We start from the raw sequence: 22,285 nt of genomic DNA on the forward strand, positions 1-22,285 counted from the left end.
TCAGGAGTGGTGTGATTGAGATGTTGATGCAGGTGTGGAGTTTTAATAGATTTTAATATTTTAATGTATAAGGGTTTTAATGGCAGAAATTGTTTTAATTTTTATATTTTAATGCATTTACATTGTTTTAATTTTGCATTATTTATTGTTAGTTGCCTTGAACTAACAGAAGGAAGGCAAGATAAAACAAGAGAAAGGAAAGATAAAATTAAGTAAATAACACACACGTATATACATGCATAGATAGATTGAGATACATTTAAAGTTACCTTTTCTACAGAACTATCATTTTTATGAGATTTTATTGTAGAAGATAAAGAAACATTATTCTCTGCACTAAAATTCATTATGTTCCTCTCAGGTATCGAGAAAATATTATTTCTTTCCGCTGAGCTCATAATCTGAAGAGGTTTTTTAATCCGACATCGTCGTGGGGTTGCTGTAAATAAACCATCATTTAATAAAGTTTGTATTTGGGTTTTTTCCCCGCACACAAACCATGGGCTTCATAATTTGTAAGCATGCGAGTGCGGAGAAGAACAAACCACTGACCACCTGCTGCAATGCACCCTGAGCCCTGCCACATGCACGATGGAGGACCTTCTTGCGGCAACCCCAGAGGCACTCCAAGTGGCCAGATACTGGTCAAAGGACATTTAACCAAATACCATATTTACAAAATCTGTGTGATTTTTTTCTTTCCTTTTTTTTCTTTTTCTTTTTGATCTCTGTGTTTGTTTTGCTCTGTTAGAATTGTAATATAATGGTTGCTGATGACACGATAAATAAAAAATAATTTGTAAGAGTATGGGTTAGGATTATTTTTTGTCATGTTTTTCAGCTATACAATATACATTAGTAGGTTTATCAGTAGGGCTAGTAGTGAAGTACTACTTGAGGGAATGTCTTTTAAAATCTAACAACCAATTTCTTATAGCCCATAATAAGCAATTAATGTATCTCAAACAGAACTAAGGCACAGAGGAATAATCACTATGAAAGAAATCTAAAATCATTTTGTCACATTCAAAATCTGCATCTTTTATTAAAACTGGAAATGAAAATGTCTCCTCTCTTGCAAAGATGAGACCTAGTAGTATACACTGAAGTGTCCAGATGTGACAACTTTGATTTGATGAGATTACACTGAAGTAGATATAGGAATGCCTACTCTGTACCCTTAAGAGCCAGCTGTAAACATCCATTTAATTCTTTGAATATTTTCACACTAATGTTGAATTACTAAGCAACATATCACACAAATATCTGCCAACACATCACACTTAATTTTACAATAATCACAATTAGTAGAAGTAGGAGATGTGATTTAAATGTAAAATAAAATTCTATTTTCTACATGAAAATAACGCATGCACAAATAAAATCTACACGTTTCCATGTTTCTGTTACTTCCAAGTTTTTCACTTTGCCTTCCTTTCAATATCAAACATGTTTAATAAAGCTATTTATAAATTCTAAGCAATGGATCTACTGTGGGCATTAAATTGAACTTCCAAAGAAATATACTCTTTCACCACAAGAAATTTTAAATGAAAGAGAACAGTACACTTGCATATCCCTTCTTCTTTCCCTTTTTCTTCCTGCTTCACCTAAGTCTGTTTCGTCCACATAGCTCTATCTTCTGTTTCTTCTTAACATATAGAACCTATCTAGTAAATATAACAGCACATGTTTTCTCTTCCAACTTGCTAGCCATTTGAGTTTTCCCCCTAAAATCAACATTCCATCTTTAACCATCATCTACTAAGCTTTTCCCTACAAATCCCTCCTATTTCATCTCTATCCTGTCTCAACTTTTCTCTTCTCAGAGTTATTTCCACCGCTTATCTACCTGGAAGATTTTTTGTCTTTGAAATGAAAAAAATTGAGCAAAAATTACATTGCATGCACGGCCTTTTTGTTGCTTTGTTTAGACAGTCCTCTGACCTACATTTGCAAAATGTTACCTTGGTGTATCCCCACAAAGAAGACCTGCAATCCACACTTTCACAAACAGATCATCATTCCAGACCATCTGTGATAATATAAAGCATTTTCTCATATATATATATATGAGAATGATTTAACTTACAAGTATTAACCAATGGTAAAGGACTCTGCACACCCAACCTTGAAGTAGATGGAACAATCATTGATGCCTCAGACATTTTCCTTTTACCTGGAGTAATCTTGAATTAAAACAGAAAAGTTTAATTTACCACATTTCTTCTTCTAACAATGTAGTTACCACAATTGTCTTTTAAAATGTATTTAAATAAACAAATTTACCTTGGATTGAACTGTTTGGAAATCTTCTTTATTAGCTCTTTGAATAAGATCTGTCTGTATCCTAGAACATTGACGCAAGGAACCATCACCTTTCCCAACTACATTTTCTTTCAAAGGTGATATTTGACTCTCTGGTACAATAACCTATCAAATGTTGTTTTTAAAAAGAATCAATATCCCTGTTTAGTATTTAAGACATCATGCACAGCATTTCTGAGAGCAGGTATAAGATCAATCCAACAAGAACGGACAATCAGCACACCAGAATCCTACATGGATTAAAAAAAATCTATGGACTATGATATGGTCATAGAGCTGGAACCCTTTGGCAGGCTGCATAAATAAGATTAGGTTTCTATTTGTCACTGGATCATGTGTAAATTGTCATCTAATTTGGAGGGGATGCTTGAGTTGGCCTGACATGACATACAGGTGAAGCAGCATATGAAACAATCATTTGAGAAAATTTGCAATTATTATTTTTTTATTCATAAAGAACAGTGTGTTTGGCAAGCCACTGAAAGAAGTTTTCTTTCTCAAGGGCAACTGGAACTGATGCACAATGTCCTCTAATGCAACAGAAATTGGATTATTATAAATTATGGTTAATAATTTCCCCACGTAATTCTGGTTAGTACAGGTTTGTCAGTACATATGCATTCTGGCTGCACATCCAGAATTGGTAATGATTGAAACTACAATTCATCAGTTCTGCTTTGCTTTACAATCATGCAATTTAGAAGTTTTCACATTTATTGTGGCATCTCATCAACATCCGAAAAACCACTGTAAGACTTCTAGCTAATCACTGTGTTCCTCTCATTCACACTTCTTGTTTTTACATAATTGAATACTGCTTTGTCTTAACGAAAATATTTACCTGTGATCCACTTTCATCAAAAATTACATGCAATGTCGTTTTGGCCACAGATATTGCATTTTTCTTTTTAAAATCCTAAAACAGATAGTATTAAGAAATATTTCACAAATATTTCACAACAGAAGAAAAAGTAATGTTGGTTTCAGTTGAAAAGGCCTCATTTTCAAGTTTAGGTTTCAGATACTTACAGCAATCAGTCAAGGTTGTCATCATAATCATCAAAAGAAAAGTACATAATAAAAGTTCATAACATCTTCAATTATTTCTTACATCATTTCTTCATCACAGAAAAGGAACCATGTATTTTAGGGCTCTGTTTCCGCAAATTTTCAGATTAAAAGATAAAAGTAATCCCTTTTTTATATTTGAATCCTACTGTTCTTTTAACTGCTCAGCTTACATCCAAGTTATGTCACTTCCTTCACTGCTGGATGTTTAGGATCAGGGAAAAATGGTAAACAGATATCATGATATACCTCTTTATTGACTAAATATTTCTGTTAAAAATAGACTCTAGAGTCAGTATTGATTTCTTGCAGTCAAATTTACACAACCACTCTTTACAAATAAGAGTAGCTAATTCTGATACTCTTCTAGCTTAAGTTATTGACAGTAAAAGGCCTACATTGAAAGCCAGTAAGCATAGAGTCTTCCTTTAAGAGTTCAAATAAAGCCTTTGTTAATGCATTGACCATCAAGTTAAGATTTCATGAGGGATATACATGCCGTGCCCATGCCACTGATAATGGGCCTATCTACACTGACCATATAATGTAGCTCCAAGCTAACTTGAGACTGAGAGGGTCACAAAACACACAATGTCTTTTCATGCTGCAGCATGGATTAAACAGAATGCAACAAATTAAAAAGTCTCAGGAAAGTCCTAATTAAGTCATATAATGCACTGCAGCAGATTCTGTGTTTCCGAGGTCCATGATGAGGTCAGCTCCTCAAAATGTGAAACGCATTGTAGACACCCACCCCTGAAGTGCAATAAAGAATCCCAAACAGGCATTGCCAAAACTCACTCCAAGGGCATAGCTGGGCAGGAAGGAAGGAACCGACACCCCCCCCCCCACCTTAACTGTCACTTTCCTTCCCCCCACCCCTCCAGCTGATAAGCCTCTGGTGCACTGATGCACATCTCTCTTAGAAATGGAGGGGGGGGGGGGGACCTGTAGTGGTTTGAGGCCAAGTTCTGTAGTAAATGTATTCATCCTCCTGACCTCAAACCAGTTCCAGACATGGCAGTCTGATTACCTGCACAGTACAACCAGTGTCTCCCAAAGACATTAGGAATGAAATACCTGGTTACCTATTGTAATAAATTTACTAGCTATGGTGAACTGATGAGGCAGGGAAGAATATGGATGTGGTAAATCCTTCATTATGACAAGGGCTGGTGCCTCTGCCTTGAAGGAGGCTATAGCATGCACTTTCCTGAAAAGAACTTCCCTGGACAAAGAAGTATATAAAAACTATTTCCCCATTGAAAATATCCCTTCTTCGCCAAAGTGCTTCAGCATTTTGGGAGACTTCAAATGTTCTTGGAGAGATAAGATTAGTTGGACTGATTTCAGTCTGGCTTCTGATCAGGACACAATAACAAAATGGCCTTGGCCACTCTGATTGATGACCCAGTTAGTTGCTTAAAAAAAAAGAAAACCAAATAAACTGATAAAGTGAAAAAGCTCTTCATCTTACCTGACGTTTACTAACTCCATAAACCTTTTTTACCGCATCCAAAATTTCCAAAGCAGAATCAAAACACAATGTTATTTTGTCCCCTTCTTGGATACCCACAGACGTCGGATTACACAGATGTATTGTTAACAATTGATTTTTGTCCTTTTCTATAAAATGGAAGAATACTCATTAGTGTTCAATGTCAATAATGTGCATTTGCTTTTGTGCCTATGAACAAGCAAATGCCACTCAGTAAATGAATGCAAACACAGTCTGAAGTTTGTTTGGAGTTTTTTAAAAGTTGGCAATGATTTTGCAGCTGATCATTACAAGTACTGCACTTCTCCATTAAACAGACTCAGCAATTTGAGAATATAAATTCATATATTCCAATACCTTCGATAATGTATGTTTTGACTTCTTCTTCAGGTACACATACAGTTTCCCACTGATGACCCTAAAATATATATTTGTGAGAAATGAGGAAATTCCTTATTGCATTATTTTTATTTGACTACATCCTTTCAATATATAAGACTTAAGAGTCAGCATCATCCTGCTATGATTCAATTCAGTATGGAGACATAGCTTAGTGTCCTTTGAATATCTCTGTTGTAAGTGAGATTGGTTTCAAGAAAAGCTTCATTCTTTTTCTATTTATGTATATGAAATGCTATATAAATGTGTGCATAATTTTTAATGGGGGCTGTGCTAATTCTTCCTAGATCATTCTAACTTTATGCTGCCAAAGCAAGCATCTTTCAAACCAAATGTATGATAACTCTATATGGCAAAATTTTTCCAGTGCTCTATTAACTCCTTGACATTCCAAAATTAAAACTACAGTTCAACTTAAAATTTCGGCTAAAAAACTGCAAAACCATTGGTATTTGGTCAACCTGTACTCTGATTCCACGGACAATGGAAGAGTACTGGTGATTGTTAATTACTTAGAAAAATTAACTGTTCACAAACTCAGAGTGGGGTTTGAAGTCACTAGAATCAATGTCTGACCATCCATACTCCTCAAAGGAAGATTCAGGAGAGTTTGTACCAAGAGTGCTTATATCCTCATAAAATAGAAGTGGAAACAGCCAGCCATGTTTTATCACAATATTCAATTATCTGAGGATTTTTACATTAACATCTTGTTTAATTAAAATTCCATAATTACAGCTAAAATTGCAACATTTTGCACAGCTGTTATTGTCTTTTGTAGGTCATCAACTAAATAATATTTTAATATTTGACCGAAATTTTCATCGCTATAAATAAAATTTGTTTTTTATGCCATATAGAATTTTATATTTTAAGGATAATATTCTATCTTTTTCTTAGCTTCATTTTTTAATTCATCATGAAATACTTTTCAATTTGATCATCCTAAGCAGTGGCCAATATAAAGCATCAATCAAATCATGAGACAATGAAAATTCATCAGGGCTTTTATCACTGAGATATAAATAAGTTGTGATGCAGAGCTTAGCTGCAATATTACTAGTAAGCTACACATGGACTGTGTCCAGCTTTGAAGGGGTTACTTAAACTGTTCATACTGTTTGTTGGTTAAATAATTCTTCTTCAATAGAGAGATACTAGTCTGGCACAGTATAGGGCCAAGGAAAAAGTTGAAAAAAGTTACTGGTTAATACCTTAGATACCAGTATAGAGAAATAGATTAGTCCTACCCAGATTTCGAGGGCTGTTGTTCTCTGCAATGTGCCCATATTCAAACTGCTAGCCTGTAACTCATAAACTATGAACAGACTTTAAGACCTCTCAATAAAACTTGTTTAATATTTATTAAGTCATTATTAGTGACTACTGTAAAAAGGAAACAAAAGGAAAAACCTACTTCACCATCTGCAGCAACATAGAAAGATATACTTCGGCTCCCAGTATTGAAATCAATCCAAAATTCTTCAAGGTTGTCATCTGCTGGGATCTGCAGCTGAAAGAAATTCCACAACATGCACACATCAATCCAAAACCAAAAACATATTATGCATGTATTGCAATTTTCCTGGCTGATATCTGAACTATTCTGAAGTATTTTTGAACTGCCTCAATGTATCTGCCTCAATGTATCTAGTTGGATGCTGTTCATTCGTTCAGTCGTCTCCGACTCTTCGTGACCTCATGGACCAGCCCACGCCAGAGCTCCCTGTCGGTCGTCACCACCCCCAGCACCTTCAAGGTCAGTCCAGTCACTTCAAGGATGCCATCCATCCATCTTGTCCTTGGTCGGCCCCTCTTCCTTTTGCCTTCCACTTTCCCCAGCATAATTGTCTTCTCTAGGCTTTGCTGTCTCCTCATGATGTGGCCAAAGTACTTAAACTTTGTCTCTAGTATCCTTCCCTCCAATGAGCAGTCGGGCTTTATTTCCTGGAGGATGGACTGGTTGGATCTTCTCGCAGTCCAAGGCACTCTCAGCACTTTCCTCCAACACCACAGCTCAAAAGCATCGATCTTCCTACGCTCAGCCTTCCCTAAGGTCCAGCTCTCACATCCGTAGGTTACTACAGGGAATACCATGGCTTTGACTAGGCGGATCTTTGTTGCCAGTCTGATGTCTCTACTCTTTACTATTTTATCGAGATTGGACATTGCTCTCCTCCCAAGAAGTAAGTGTCTTCTGATTTCCTGGCCACAGTCTGCATCTGCAGTAATCTTTGCGCCTAGAAATACAAAGTCTGTCACGGCCTCCACGTTTTCTCCCTCTATTTCCCAGTTGTCAATCATTCTTGTTGCCATAATCTTAGTTTTTTTTTTTTTATGTTTAGCTGCAACCCAGCTTTTGCGCTTTCTTCTTTCACCTTGATTAGAAGGCTCCTCAGCTCCTCCTCGCTTTCGGCCATCAGAGTGGTGTCATCTGTATATCTGAGGTTGTTAATATTTCTTCCAGCAATTTTTACCCCAGCTTTGCATTCATCAAGCCCCGCACATCACATGATGTGTTCTGCATACAAGTTAAAAAGGTTGGGTGAGAGTATGCAGCCTTGCCGTACGCCTTTCCCAATCTTGAACCAGTCTGTTGTTCCGTGGTCAGTTCTGACTGTTGCTACTTGGTCCTTGTACAGATTCCTCAGGAGAGAGACAAGGTGGCTTGGGATGCCCATCCCACCAAGAACTTGCCACAGTTTATTATGATCCACACAGTCAAAGGCTTTAGAATAGTCAATGAAGCAAAAATAGATGTTTTTCTGAAACTCCCTGCCTTTCTCCATTATCCAGCGGATATTGGCAATCTGGTCTCTCGTTCCTCTGCCTTTTCTAAACCCAGCTTGAACATCTGGCAACTCTCGCTCCATGTATTGCTGGAATCTTCCTTGCAGGATCTTGAGCATTACCTTACTGGCATGAGAAATAATGGCCACTGTACGGAAGTTTGAGCAGTCTTTCGCATTTCCCTTTTTTGGAATGGGGATATAAGTTGATTTTTTCCAGTCTGATGGCCATTCTTGTGTTTTCCATATTTGCTGGCATATGGCATGCATCACCTTGACAGCATCATCTTTTAAGATTTTAAACAGTTCAGCTGGGATCTCGTCATCTCCTGCTGCCTTGTTGTTAGCAATGCTTCTTAAGGCCCATTCAACCTCACTCCTCAGGATGTCTGGTTCTAATTCATTCACCACACCGTCAAAGCTATCCTCGATATTATTATCCTTCCTATACAGATCTTCTGTATAGTCTCGCCACCTTCTCTTGATTTCTTCAGCTTCTGTTAGGTCCCTGCCATCTTTGTTTCTTATCATACCAATTTTTGCCTGAAATTTACCTCCAATGTTTCTAATTTTCTGGAAGAGATCTCTTGTCCTTCCTATTCTGTTGTCTTCTTCCACTTCCATGCATTGCTTGTTTAAAAATAGTTCCTTATCTCTTCTGGCTAACCTCTGGAATTGCGCATTTAACTGGGCATATCTCCCCTTATCCCTGTTTTCTTTTGCTTTCCTCCTTTCTTGGGCTACTTCCAGTGTCTCAGCAGACAACCATTTTGCCTTCTTGGTTTTCTTTTTTTTTTGGGACGTACTTTGTTGCCGCCTCCTGAACAATGTCTCGGACTTCTGTCCATAGTTCTTCTGGGACTCTGTTTACTAAATCTAGTCCTTCAAATTTGTTCTTCACTTCCACTGTATATTCGCTAGGAATGTTAGTGAGATCATATCTAACTGGTCTGTGTATTTTCCCTGATCTCTTTCGTTTTATACTAAATTGAGCAATAAGAAGTTCGTGATCTGAGCTACAGTCAGCCCCAGGTCTTGTTTTCACCGACTGGATGGATGTCCGCCACCTTTGGCTGCAAAGAATGTAGTCAATCTGATTTCGGTGCTGACCATCTGGTGAAGTCCATGTATAAAGCCGTCTTTTAGGTTGTTGGAAGAGAGTGTTTGTTATACACAGCGAGTTTTCCTGGCCAAATTCTATCAGCCTGCGTCCCGCTTCATTTTGTTCTCCCAGACCATGCTTGCCTGTGATCCCAGTTGTCATTTGACTTCCACCTTGGCATTCCAGTCTCCTGTAATGAAAATAATGTCTCTTTTTGGTGTATTATCCAGTAGGTCCTGCAAATCCTCATAGAACTGATCTACTTCTGCTTCTTCAGCAGCTGTGGTTGGGGCGTATATTTGGATCACTGTGATGTTGAAAGGCTTTCCTTGCACTCGAATTGAGATCATTCTGTCATTTTTTGGGTTGTATCCAAGCACCGCTTTAGCGAATTTCTTATTAATTATGAAGGCTACTCCATTTCTTCGATGTTCCTCTTGTCCGCAGTAGTAGATCTGGTGGTCATCTGATGTGAAGTGGCCCATTCCAGTCCATTTCAGTTCGCTGACCCCCAGAATGTCTATCTTTAGTCTTGACATCTCACCAATAACAACATCCAATTTGCCCTGGCTCATAGATCTTACATTCCAGGTTCCTATGGTGTGTTGATCTTTAGAGCATCGGATTCGTCGTTCACCTCCAGCAAAGGATCACCACCTTGTTGTGGTGCTGGAGCTTGAGCACCTCAATGATGTCATGAGCGAAACCGTGAAGGGTCACCCAAGACGGGACGGTCATGGCAGAGAGGTCAGACCAAGCATGATCCCTGGGGAAGGCAATGGCAAACCACCCCAGTATCCTTGCCAAGAAAACTAAATGGATCAGTACAACCAGAGATATGTCGGTATGCCATTGGAAGATGGGACTCCCAGGTCGGAAGATGGCCAAAATGCTACTGGGGAGGAGCAGAGGATAAGTTCAACTAGCCCAGATGAGATGACGCAGCTAGCTCAAAGCCGAAAGGAAGGCTAGTGGCCAACGGTACTGGAGGTGAACAACGAATCCGATGCTCTAGTTGGATAGGTACCATATATATCCATTTAGAAGTTGGCCTCATGTATAAATCAAGGGTGGTTTGAAGGCCAAATTTCCAGATTTTGATGTAGCCCGTGGATAAGTGAAGAGTCGTTCTGCACAGAGGGGAAAGTGTCAGCACTGCCTCAAAGCATCTTTGTTTGTTACAATTTTCCTATCCAGGCATTCAAAAAGGCCTTATGTCATTTTACTCCAAGAAAGAAATGGTTCCTTTTTTGATTAGAGTTAATAATTTGAAGGAACCATCCCCTTGTCTGAGTGAAAGGCAAGAGCTTAGTCTGCTTCGGCACTTACAAAAGCCAGAAGAAGTGCTGCGGTAAAGAGTAGAGGGATGCCAGTCTTTCTTTCAGGTTCAACAGGAATGAACTAACTTTCACCACCTATTCTGAGAAGGGTTAGTTCTCAGGTTACAAACAAGATATGTTTTGTATGTTCGTTCTTAAGTTGAATTTGTTTGCAAGTTGTAACAGGTCCAGCAAAAAGTGCACTCTTTGTAATTTGGCAAAAAAAAAAAGAGGTTCACATTATAGTTCCTGTGGGATAAGAATCCCTTTTTAAAAAACCACAAATGCTTGCAAAGCAATGGAAAAGAAAACCATAGAAATAGATAACTGTTCCATCAAGGAGCCTCTCCTGTTTATCCTGCCCCAGCTTCCTTCAGGAGTACTTATGCTGTGGAATGAATGCAGTTTGATGCCACTTAACTGCCCTGATTCATTACTATGGGATCTTGGGAGCTGTTGTTTTACAAGGTCTTTAGCCTTCTTGCCAAGGAATGCTCCTGTCTCACCAAACTACAAATCCCAGCATTGCATAGCCTTGAGACAGGGCAATTAAAAGTGGTGTCAGACATGAAGGAAAGGAGAGGAGAGATGGAAAAAATACAGTGAGGATGAAGGAGATATTGATAGGAAGAAAAAGGAATGGGTTTGGAGAGATCTATAGGAAAAAAAAAGAAAAGGGGTTTGGAGAGATCTATAGGATGAAAGAAGAAAGCGGGAGGGTGGTGGTGGTGGTGGAGAGATTGAGAGGAAGAACAGGGAAAAGGAGTTTGGTGAGATCAAGGGAAGAAAAGGGAAAAGGGGTGGAGAAATACATATTTTAGCTCAGTGCTAAGATTTCATGGCAGGGAGAGAGGGGAGAGACCTGTTTTTAACTCTGATTTATTTGTACGTCGGATGTTCATAACTTGGGGACCGCCTCTATACAAGAGCTATACACTTTTGCTTTTGTTGTCAGTTAGCTAAAAGTATATTCTTATTTCAAAGTAAATAAAGCATTAATAGGCCAAATAATATGAAACATCGACCAGTCAGAACAGAACAACTTACCTCATGTTTGTCCAGGTTAGCTGATAAACAAGGATAGGTAAATACCCTGTAAAATAGAATTTTAATAATGAACATATATTCATTTTCCCTTTTCATCTCCAGTGATGTAAAAAGAGCCATCATTCCTTGTTCCATGGTCTATTTTTAACAGGAAAAAAGAACAACAGTTTTGTAATTGACATAATTGTAAGTATGCGTTCTTCCTGATGTTTCTTCAAACCTGAACAGTCAAGTATTGCCACCATAGCTTTAAAATGCTATATGAACCTGAAATTTTAGATAGCAATATATGCATCTTGATGAAGCAGGTTGTATTGTAAACACTTATATAATAATAAGATTATTAAACTTTAAGGTTTCATGGGGAATCTACACAGATTTTTCTAAGACACATTAAGACAACCTGCTTCATTGAAAAATGTTGTCTGACATATTTTCTTGGCCCTGCCAAAAGGTTCTTAATCTTATAAAAGGCCTACCTCTGTCATTTACAGCAGGGGTGGGAAAAGAATGGTGTATAGACTACATGGACCTCCAGAACCATTTTTGTTGGTCCACAGAACCCTCAAAAGTTTAAAAAAAATCAGGTATTTTCCCTGACCAGTATTTGTGCCAAAATACACTCTAGGGTAACAGTTATCAACCTGTGAATCCCCAGATGTTTTGGCCTTCAACTTCCAGAAATCCTAACTGCTAGTAAACTGACTGGGATTTCTGGGAGTTGTAGGCCAAAACACCTGGGGACCCATAGGTTGAGAACCACTGCTCTAGAGGGTATGACAGATTTTTTTACCATGTCTTTCATCCCCTGGCTAATTAGGCTCAGAATTGGCCCCTTTTTTAAAATACAAAGTGAATAAATGAGAATTCCACTCACTTTGTGTTGTGAAGGGCTTTCATCAGGCTAAAATGGTCCAAGCAAATTAAAAATATAATGAAACTGTCCCTCCTCTAGAATTTGGAGAAGAAAATAAGTGGGTTGCAGGGAGTGCAGCCCCCTAAATTCTCCCAAGGGGCTAACATGGCCCTTGGCATTGCACACACACTGCCCAAATATGTGGGTTTGACATCCATGGATCTAATTATTTGTGGCTTTGTCACTGCCCTTCCAAGTCTGATGCCAATCACAACAAGGAGAAGTGTGGAAGGGTGGCTGGGGCAGTGAGGAAAGGGGAGCTGACCCTCTACTATCTCACAATTATACTCCCTATTGCAGAATGGGAGTTAAAGCCCTATGATCACTCAATATGCGACAATTAATGCCCCATCTACAAACATAACAGTGTAAGGGAAGATGGTGTACTTGCACAATCACTGAATGCACTAGCAACTGTGCAAACATATGGCAACTAATTGCAGAATTATTTTTATGCTACCATTTTGCTCAGCATAGATTCCAGTCTTACATACTACTTCCTCTAATCAAGGGTGCCAGCATGGTACAGTGGCTTGAGCACTGGACTATGTGTCTGCAGACCAAGGTTCAAATTCCTGCTTAGTCAGAGAAACCCACTGGGTGACCTTAGGCAAGTCAGTTTCTCAGCCTCAGAGGATGACAAAGACAAACATCCTCTGCACAAATCTTGCTAGGAAAACCCCAATAATCAGCTCACTGTAGGGTCACTATAATCTGGAAATGATTTAAAGGCATACAACAGCAACAAACAAATAACTGCTTTCTGTTAACATATCTTGCATACCTTCTTTTGTCTCCAAGCATACCGTTCACTTGATTCAGGAACTTTCTGCAATCCTATTAAGGAAAAAAGCAGTAAAAGTACTGTAACCATTCCATTTTAAAAGAAATCATATCTGATTGTGACTTACTGTTTCAAACTCGGAATCCTTAATTCCCTTAAACGCATTAGTTACAAATTCCATTGAAAACCATTGGCTTGCCAACTCTCCCCTTTGTTTTTCTGATGTCATTCGGCACAAAGCTTCAGTAATGGCAACTTGTAGATCATAGTCTATAATATATATGAAAAGAATATTAATTCTCTTCTCAAAAATAAATAGCAGAACTACTGACAAGAAAATAGAAAATTCCTTAAAGACATGCATAGTGCACTGAACAAAACTCTGTATTTTGACAAATTTGCTATATACTTATCTTGGATTTATGACTGTAAACTAAATATATAATAGCTTTTAAAATGTAATCAAAGCTGCCATTCCAAGAAACAAAAAATATGACAGATCTCCTCTTTTTGATGCCAAGTTGTCCATCCTTGGTGTAGGAGACCGAGCCATTGGATCTAAGTCTTCTTTTTTTAATTATCTTGCTCTGACTTTTCCATACTTCTCTAGCATTATGTTAGGAAATTAGTTAATAGATACCTTGCAATGCGGAATTATTGACTGCAGCTGGAGCTGTTGCAATTCCAAAAAATTATCATACATATTTATGGATGTTATTTACATTTTACATATACGAACACACACACACACAAAATTCAGTAATACAGCTGCATTTCTGTCTAGTGCGGACTGCTGGAATCAGGACTTCAACTTCTTTATGTTAAAGCATCTTGTAGATCACAGAACACACCAATATTTCAGATATAGCATATTTCAGAAATAGTATCAGTGCTTACCCCCAGCATCCAAAATTCTTTTCCCCATGTCATTCCTGTCAAATAAATATATATCGTATATATATTCAGTATAATCAAATCTCTTTAAACAAATGATTTATATTTAATGTTTTATCAACTGGTGATACCACAGTTAAAAAACATTCTATTTTATTTTATTGTTGCTGTATTTTTTGTTTAAACTGTTTTACTCAAATAGCATGTGTTGGATTTCATTTCAGATTTGTAATTCAGTATGTTATGAAGAGGAATGTCTATTTTCTTACCTGTAACTTGCATTAACTCACAACTCAGGTAAATCTTTGGGTGTAATTCAAATAACAGTAAATTTTTCTAAGGGTTCAATCTAAAATAGCCTACTATTATTTTACCCCACTCTTCAGCCAAACAGGCTCCCAGTGGTTTATAGATAATTAATTTAACAGTTCTTAGGTTTGCAATCTAAAACAAGAGGTCACTCAAGGAAACTTATGGGATGGCAGTAGGGAAGAGGATCAAGTCCTTTTGTCACTGACTGCTCTTTTCTCAGCAGTCTAAAGAAAATGGCAATTGCAATAAGCAAGGAGGGTCCTTCACCAGCTGCTGGAGCTAAGGTGCAACAAAAATATGTCACTGCACACTGACTCCAGTCGGGTGCTTGCAATGATAAAAATTCAATTGCTTATCTTACAGGAATTGCATCACTCTGCTCCATGGACATGTACTGATATCACAATTCCTGTTCTTCATAGCTCTCCATGCTACTAAATATTCTACTCTGTGGGGTTTTCCAACCCTCTGAAGCAATTACTGAATGTGTGGTCTTATTTCTGTGGCGAACATATTAAGGGTTGCTTGCAAGTCCTGCTGAAAGCTAAATTAATGTAACTTTTTTGAGATTTGCAAGATGGTTATCAGACTTCTTTTAATGCTGTTTTCCCAAATACAACTGTCTTTCATTTAAGCCAATTATCATAATAGTCCTAAAGAAATGTATATCACACACAATTTAATTGAGTTGGACTTAAACTGTTGTACTCTAGACATGTCACCCGACTACATGGCTAATTAATTAAAACAATGATGCCTGACAAGGAAGTAGGAAGTAAGAAAAAAGGAAGATCACACTCATGGTGCGTAGAATCAATCAAGGAAGCCACTTTCCTTAGTTTGTAAGATCTAAACAATGACATAAAGCTCTCTCATTCATAGGGTCACTGCACGTACATATCAACTTGATGGCAACTAACAACAACAGTAATGTTCAAGAAAACTATAATTTAGATTAATATTCTACTGGTTTGGAAGCCCAAAGAAGGGAGCTCAGCCGAGACCTCCAAGATCTCCAAAATCTTGCTGAACTCTTACAAGCAGAAGCAAAATAACAGCAGACCAGCTTATTCCCTATACAACATGCCATAAAGTTTTTAAAATATGTCAAGAACAAACTTCCATCACATTTTAATCAGTGGAATTCATATGACAAGGCCTTCTATTCAGGCTGTGGCTGGGGGCAAAGAGAGTTTGCCATTTGATGAAGCACTAAAGCTGTTTGGCAGAAAACTCTTAAGTTCTTGTGATATGTTTTCAAGCTGTTTCTGACTTATGATTCTATCAAGGCAAACTCAGTAGATAGGATTTGTCACTGTCTTCCTCTGAGGGAGGAATTATGGCAGGGAAATCAGTATTCTACATGTACAGCACAAAAGAGTTTTAACAAAACCACATCCACAACACACAAATCACCCATATCCTGGTTATAATTTTTTTAGCCCTTTCAAGGTTGGGATTCAGGCTTGTGCAAAGGAGCAACTCCAGAAAAGTTTGCAACTGTTTGACAATTATTAATGCTATCGTTTTCTTGGAGGAGTCCAGCCAAATTTAGATACCCTATCTTATCGCATAAGCGACAAATTTTTTTGCAGCTATAGGGCTTCCCTCAGCTGGCGGATAAGGGAATCCTCATAGATGCAAAGCTGCCCACACACTTGCCAAAGAATCATGAGGGATGCCTCGGCTGCTGTCAAGGCTCACTTGCCCATGATCCTCTGAAATAGAGCATCATTCAAGTTCCCCCATTCAAGTGCTAACTAGGTGGGCCCTGCTTACCTCCCATGAGAAGCAACATTGAATTTTTCACAACAGTATGCACCTTGTACCACAGATCTATTAAGTTTTTTTCCCAACCAAAAAATTGCGTCTGTCCAAGGAAATCAAAGGGAGTATCTCTTTTGCTTTTGCCTCTAGGGGCACTAGAGCAAAAAAAAAAAAAAAAAAAAAAAAAACCTCCAAGGGGAGTATTGTCGAAGGGGTGTGTGTGACTATTATGTGATGATGACTATTATGCGATAAAATACAGTAGTTAGGCAGGAGTATGAAAATTAGTGGAGAAGGGACAGGGGTCCAAATGGAATTTAACAGAAAAGCATGCAGAGTCCTGACAGTTGATGGGAAGGTGGGAAAAACCCAAGAATGGAGGATTGATCCTTTTAGTTCCATTCAAGACTTCCAAATGGAAATTTTACTCTTTTCTGTTGCATCTGGACCATAACACTCATTTCCAAACCCTTTAAGTAACACAAAATTAGTTTATTGCTTACTCGATATAGCTTTCAAAGAACAGCATTCTATCAAAAGACAAAATAAAGGTAAAATAATTACATGGCTTGTAGCATTTCTTTTGTAGAAATGATTTTCTTTCTTGTATCTCGAGGCATAGCATCAAGCATTGTATTCAATTTTCTTACTGCCTAATGATAACAAAAAAATTAAAAAAACACACATTACAATACCAATCAAAAATATGCCCTTAAGAGAGCATACAACCAAAGGTACATCAGTTTTGTTACCATTCTGAAACTTCTTGTGTAATATGTACAACTGACTCTACTGGCAATCAACTATATGGAGTGAGTTATGTTCTTTCCACTTAACTGCCATCTAACCCTTTATATCTGAAAAACCATTCACAGAACCAAAACTTTCTTGGACCAATGTGTGCCTTAGTCTGTAAAATGAAGTAACACTAGGGATTAGTGTTACTAGAGATTAGTGTTAGTGACTGGGAAAGGCGTACGGCAGGGTTGTACACTCTCACCTAGCCTATTCAACTGCAGAACACATCAAACCCCTGCGATGTGCGGGGCTTGATGAATGCAAGGGTGGGGTAAAAATTGCTGGAAGAAACATTAACAACCTTAGATATGCAGATGATACCTCTTTGATGGCCGAAAGTGAGGAGGAGCTGAGGAGCCTTCTAATCAAGGTGAAAGAAGAAAGTGCAAAAGCTGGGTTGCAGTTAAACATAAAAAAACACCCCAGGATTATGGCAACCGGACTGATTGATAACTGAAAAATGGAGGGATAAAATGTGGAGGCTGTGACACTTTGTATTTCTAGGTGCAAAGATTACTGCAGACACAGACTGCAGCCAGGAAATCAGAAGACGCTTACTTCTTGGGAGGAGAGCAATGACCAATCCCGATAAAATAGTGAAGAGTAGAGATATCACACTGGTAATGAAGATCCGCATAGTAAAAACAATGGTATTCCCCGTAGTAACCTACGGATGTGAGAGCTGGACCATTGGGAAGGCTGAGCTAAGGAAGATAGATGCTTTTGCACTGTAGTTTTGGAGAAAGTTGTGAGAGTGCCTTGGACCGCAAGAAGATCCAACCAATCCATTCTTCAGGAAATAAAGCCCGACTGCTCACTGGAGGGAAGGATATTAGAGGCAAAAATGAAGTATTATGGACACATAATGAGAAGACAGGAAAGCTTGGAGAAGACAATGATGCTGGGGAAAATGGAAGGAAAAAGGAAGAGGGGCCGACCAAGGGCAAGATGGATGGATGGCATCCTTGAAGTGACTGGCTTGACCTTGAAGGAGCTGGGGGTGGTAATGGCCGACAGGGAGCTCTAGCATGGACTGGTCCATGAGGTCACGAAGAGTCTGAAGTGACTGAACGAATGAACAACAAACAGCAAAGAAAGAAAAGGTAGTTTTTTAAAAACAATATACCTTACTTTAGATAAGAAAACAACACTGAACTTGAATGTATGGAGCAAAAGGAATTTAATCTGCTCTATGCAATCTTAAGCTTGCTTGCCTGAGAGAAAGTCCTCCTGAGAATCATTAAGGCTTACATTTAAGCAGTAATGTACATTCTAATATACTATAACGAGTATGGGTGGAGTGGTTCCATTAATTTCTAAAAGAGATGTATCAGAACATATGGATTTAAACCCTACTAATAAGCTCTAAACCAGGGGTCCTCAAACTAAGGCCTGGGGACCGGATACGGCCCCCCAAGATAATTTACCCAGCCTTCGCTCAGACTCAACCTAAATCTGAAATGAATTGAAAGCACACTACTACTACTACTACTACTACTACTACAACAAAATCCTATCTCATCAGCCAAAAGCAGGCCCACACTTCCCACTGAAATACTTATAAGTTTATATTTGTTAAAATTGTTCTTCATTTTAATTATTGTATTGTTTTAAAGTGGGGTTTTTTTTTTTGTTTTTTTTTTTTGCACTACAAATAAGTCATGTGCAGTTTGCATAGGAATTCATTCATGCTTTTTTTCAAATTATAATCCGGCCCTCCAACAGTTTGAAGGACTGTGACCTGGCCCTCTGTTTAAAACGTTTGAGAACCCTCCTCTAAACGGTTTCGGCCCAGCTTACCTGCCCAAACGTATCTCTCCCTATGAACCATCTAAGAGTTTAACAGTGACCAGGGAGGCCCTGCTCTCGGTCCCGCCTTCTTCGCAGGCGCGACTGGTGGGGATGAGAGACAGGGCCTTCTCAGTAGTGGCCCCTCAGTTGTGGAATGCCCTCCCCAGGGATATGAGATCCAGCGTCCTCCCTCTTGACCTTCCGGAAAAAAAGTGAATATGTGGGTATTTGAACAAGCCTTTGGAATCTAATGCAACAGTCAAACACGAAATTAGACTAAAGTGAACATTGGAACAGCTCAGACTATGATTTTTTGACAATGAGATTAACAATGAAGGCATTGGTTTTATATGTTTTTTAAAGGTTTTATTGAATGTATTTTTAATTCTGTTAAATGTCCTTTTAATTGTATATTGTTAGGCATCGAATTGCTGCCTGGTTGTATGCCACCTTGAGTCACCTTTGGATTCGAGAAAGGAGGGATAGAAATATCGTAGATAAATAAATAAATAAATAAATAAATAATAGAAGGACATTTCTTACCTCTTGCTGAATATAAATATTAATTCTCTTATCAGCAATAAGAGTGCATGTTCTCCATATAAAATTTTCAAGTATTTGTATTTTACCTAGATTAAAAAAATAGGACTCCAGTTACATGAATGAGTTGGAAAGTTTCATATTTAATTTTCAAAGACACTCACAATTATAAATAAACAGTGAGCAGAAATATACTTTTCCTTTAAAAGAAAATATTTTTGTAAGTACTGCTTATATGAATTTTAACTTAATGTTCAGGCATTCCAAATATTCTCCATCTGAAATTTATGCTACTTGACATGAATGAACTAAGAAGCTTAATTGCTAGAACTCCTAAGCTAAACCCAATAATAGATCCCACTAGAGTACACTCACAGAAAGCAATAAGTCTTATTTGTCATCAATTATGTGATCTCCACTGATGGGAAGGGTGAGATCTAACTGAATATTAGTAGAATAAAAAGCCACACTGGTGTTAGTAAAACATGGCAGCCCTTGGTCAGAAACCACAGAGAGCCTGTATGTCTTATTGCAAAATTGCTCAAATTACGATCTGTTGCATCAGTAGTTTTACACAATAGCATTCTGTCTGACGGATCTACTCTAGTCAAGAATAAACTTCACCCTTTAATTGCAATTTAACACATAACTGCTATTTATATAGCCACCTGTTTAAATCTTAAATCAATATAATTTAAGCAGATGTATGGTGTGCAGAACAATAGCCTATTTCTGTAAGAAAATTAACTACATCCTGTGCATCAGGTTACAAATTTATGACCCTTTAAATCTTATAGATTATTGAAAGCATCATAACCCATGTCACCCTTAACTGTCCTATAAAAGACAAGCTTTAGCAGTCATTAATCTAGAAATAGAGAGTATTACACGACAAAAATAAAATAATTTTTTGTAAAACATACCTTCACAGCTGGTATTATATACTGTCTACAATTTAAATAAACAATATATTAAAATAACTTCACATACTAAAAATGACTACTAATTCTTATACCAACATGGATTGTTTTTCATGATAGCTTTTGGTGCTGATAAAAAAACACATGACTCAGAACTGACTATTCACCAGTACTGTACCTCCATTTCTTGGAAACCAGTGCACTGTACTTCATACGTTTCTCCAAAACCTTCCTAGGTCTCAGAACTAACTTTCGAGAGAATACATGGAGTTGTAAGGGCAAAAGAAAACCAAATACAATTGGCTGCTCCATTTTATGTAAACAGATTTTTTTTACTAATAAATGTATGCCACACAGGATATAAACCACATGTACTATGGAATTACACCATCAATAAAAAAGTATTTAGTGTTCAGTCAGACCCCAAACACACATATATCCACATACACACAACTGCACAATACAAGAAGCTCCATGATGCAATCATTAATTTTTAGCAAACTATGCAACAAATAGAGTGCTGGAGATGAGAAATAATCAGAAGCAAATGTGCTTGCGTCAATTTACACATATTATACATATTACATTTGGGAATACTATCTGTTGATATTTTTAACATTTTATTTTTTTCATCTGCACTTAGAACAAAGTGAAATAATATAAGACAGATAGGTAAACTTTAAGTAACTTTTTAAAATCCTGTCAAGCAAATTAAACCTTCTAAAGACACCATAAATACTAAGCATGTCTGTATCAATTAAGCTATAAAAACATGATATTTACCATGAGGACATCAAAAAAGTCTTCAAAAAGAATAGTAAATTTATCGTTTTTTTCATTTTCTTTATTTTCAAGAATTTCTTTGGCCTTTTCAAACCAATTAACCATGTAAATAGGAAGAAAATAAAAATCTGTTAGTCTGTGCAAAAAAGATGAATTTAATATAAGCCTCTTTTCAATCAAATTACTCTGCATATCTTTGAACAAATGTAATAGCTACATGTATGCAAAGATTACAATACATGATTCCTCTTTCTCAGAATTGATTGATACAACCTGTAAGATACGCCCTTTTCCAAGCATTAACCAGAAAATGAAAACTTTTATTTCCACCCAAAATTATACTTTCTCTTTACAACCAAGGGTTGTTGGTAGTCTTGATTATGGATTATTGAAATACCAATGTTATAGAAGTCAAACAATGAGAAGAAATCGCCCTCCCCCCCCCCCCAAAAAAAAAAAATCTAGGAAAGAAAAGCACTCCTCTGTCCCCATTTCTTTATTTACCCAAGTGGAGTTATTGGGGAGTCTTTTGGGGCAATATTGGGAGCCATTTTGGGGCACTTGAAGTAGAGTGAAATGGGAGTGGCCATCTCTAATTGGGAACACAGGATTCTATGGTAAGCCCCTAATAAAAATGGCTAGTGTGAGGAAAGAGGGAGGGCTGCCATTCTTTCTCTTGTTTGGACAAGTGAAAAATAATCATGAGGGAGTGCTTCTCGCCTTTGCCTCTTGTCACTACCTTCACACTGGGTCCATAATAAATGCAAGTTGTTTTCTATGTTCATCCACTCCCCCCACCCCACATACACACACATACCTCCCCCCCCCCCCAGGTTGAACTCATTCTTTTTCCTCGTTTATATTCCTTTCCCTATCTGAATTTGTATAGCTGTAAACATTTTAAGATGAGCAATGAAATTTATCACCAGCTCCCAACTATAACTCCTGAGATAAACAGATTTTCTCCTTTGCTTTGGCTCTTCCTAGGTCTGTTTCCTATGCTTTTTTTAAAGAGAAAAATTGTTTATTATATACCTCTAACATTTACCTGCAATGCAAAGCGAAATCCATAATTTTTACTCAAAATCTGCCCTTGACTTATACATGAGGTTGCCTTACACACAAGTATATATTGTAAATTAGAATCATCAACTAAACTGACACAAGCTTTTTTCAACAAAACATAGTTGATGTTACTATGGTATAAATTATCAGAAACCACAATTAATT

The 22,285-nt window shown here is 37.6% G+C and overlaps 1 protein-coding gene across 1 annotated transcript in view; it reads right to left on the minus strand.

The window, feature by feature from the left end:
- SYCP2 (synaptonemal complex protein 2) overlaps positions 1–20,456 on the minus strand; it is a 53,348-nt gene extending 32,892 nt beyond the window's left edge. Inside the window, exons 1-14 of the mRNA XM_067467116.1 lie at positions 20,451–20,456; positions 19,356–19,460; positions 16,788–16,876; positions 14,148–14,182; positions 13,378–13,520; positions 13,251–13,303; positions 11,551–11,596; positions 6,711–6,806; positions 5,252–5,312; positions 4,874–5,022; positions 3,170–3,244; positions 2,290–2,433; positions 2,093–2,189; positions 270–439 (exon numbers count right to left, since the gene is read on the minus strand). Coding sequence (XP_067323217.1) covers positions 270–439; positions 2,093–2,189; positions 2,290–2,433; positions 3,170–3,244; positions 4,874–5,022; positions 5,252–5,312; positions 6,711–6,806; positions 11,551–11,596; positions 13,251–13,303; positions 13,378–13,520; positions 14,148–14,182; positions 16,788–16,876; positions 19,356–19,460; positions 20,451–20,456 — 1,269 coding nt within the window. The remainder of the gene's footprint in view (positions 1–269; positions 440–2,092; positions 2,190–2,289; positions 2,434–3,169; positions 3,245–4,873; positions 5,023–5,251; positions 5,313–6,710; positions 6,807–11,550; positions 11,597–13,250; positions 13,304–13,377; positions 13,521–14,147; positions 14,183–16,787; positions 16,877–19,355; positions 19,461–20,450) is intronic.
- Positions 20,457–22,285: the final 1,829 nt, after the last annotated feature.

Source organism: Anolis sagrei, chromosome 4, assembly GCF_037176765.1.
Source record: "Anolis sagrei isolate rAnoSag1 chromosome 4, rAnoSag1.mat, whole genome shotgun sequence".
In the NCBI taxonomy this organism is placed as follows: Eukaryota; Metazoa; Chordata; class Lepidosauria; order Squamata; family Dactyloidae; genus Anolis; species Anolis sagrei.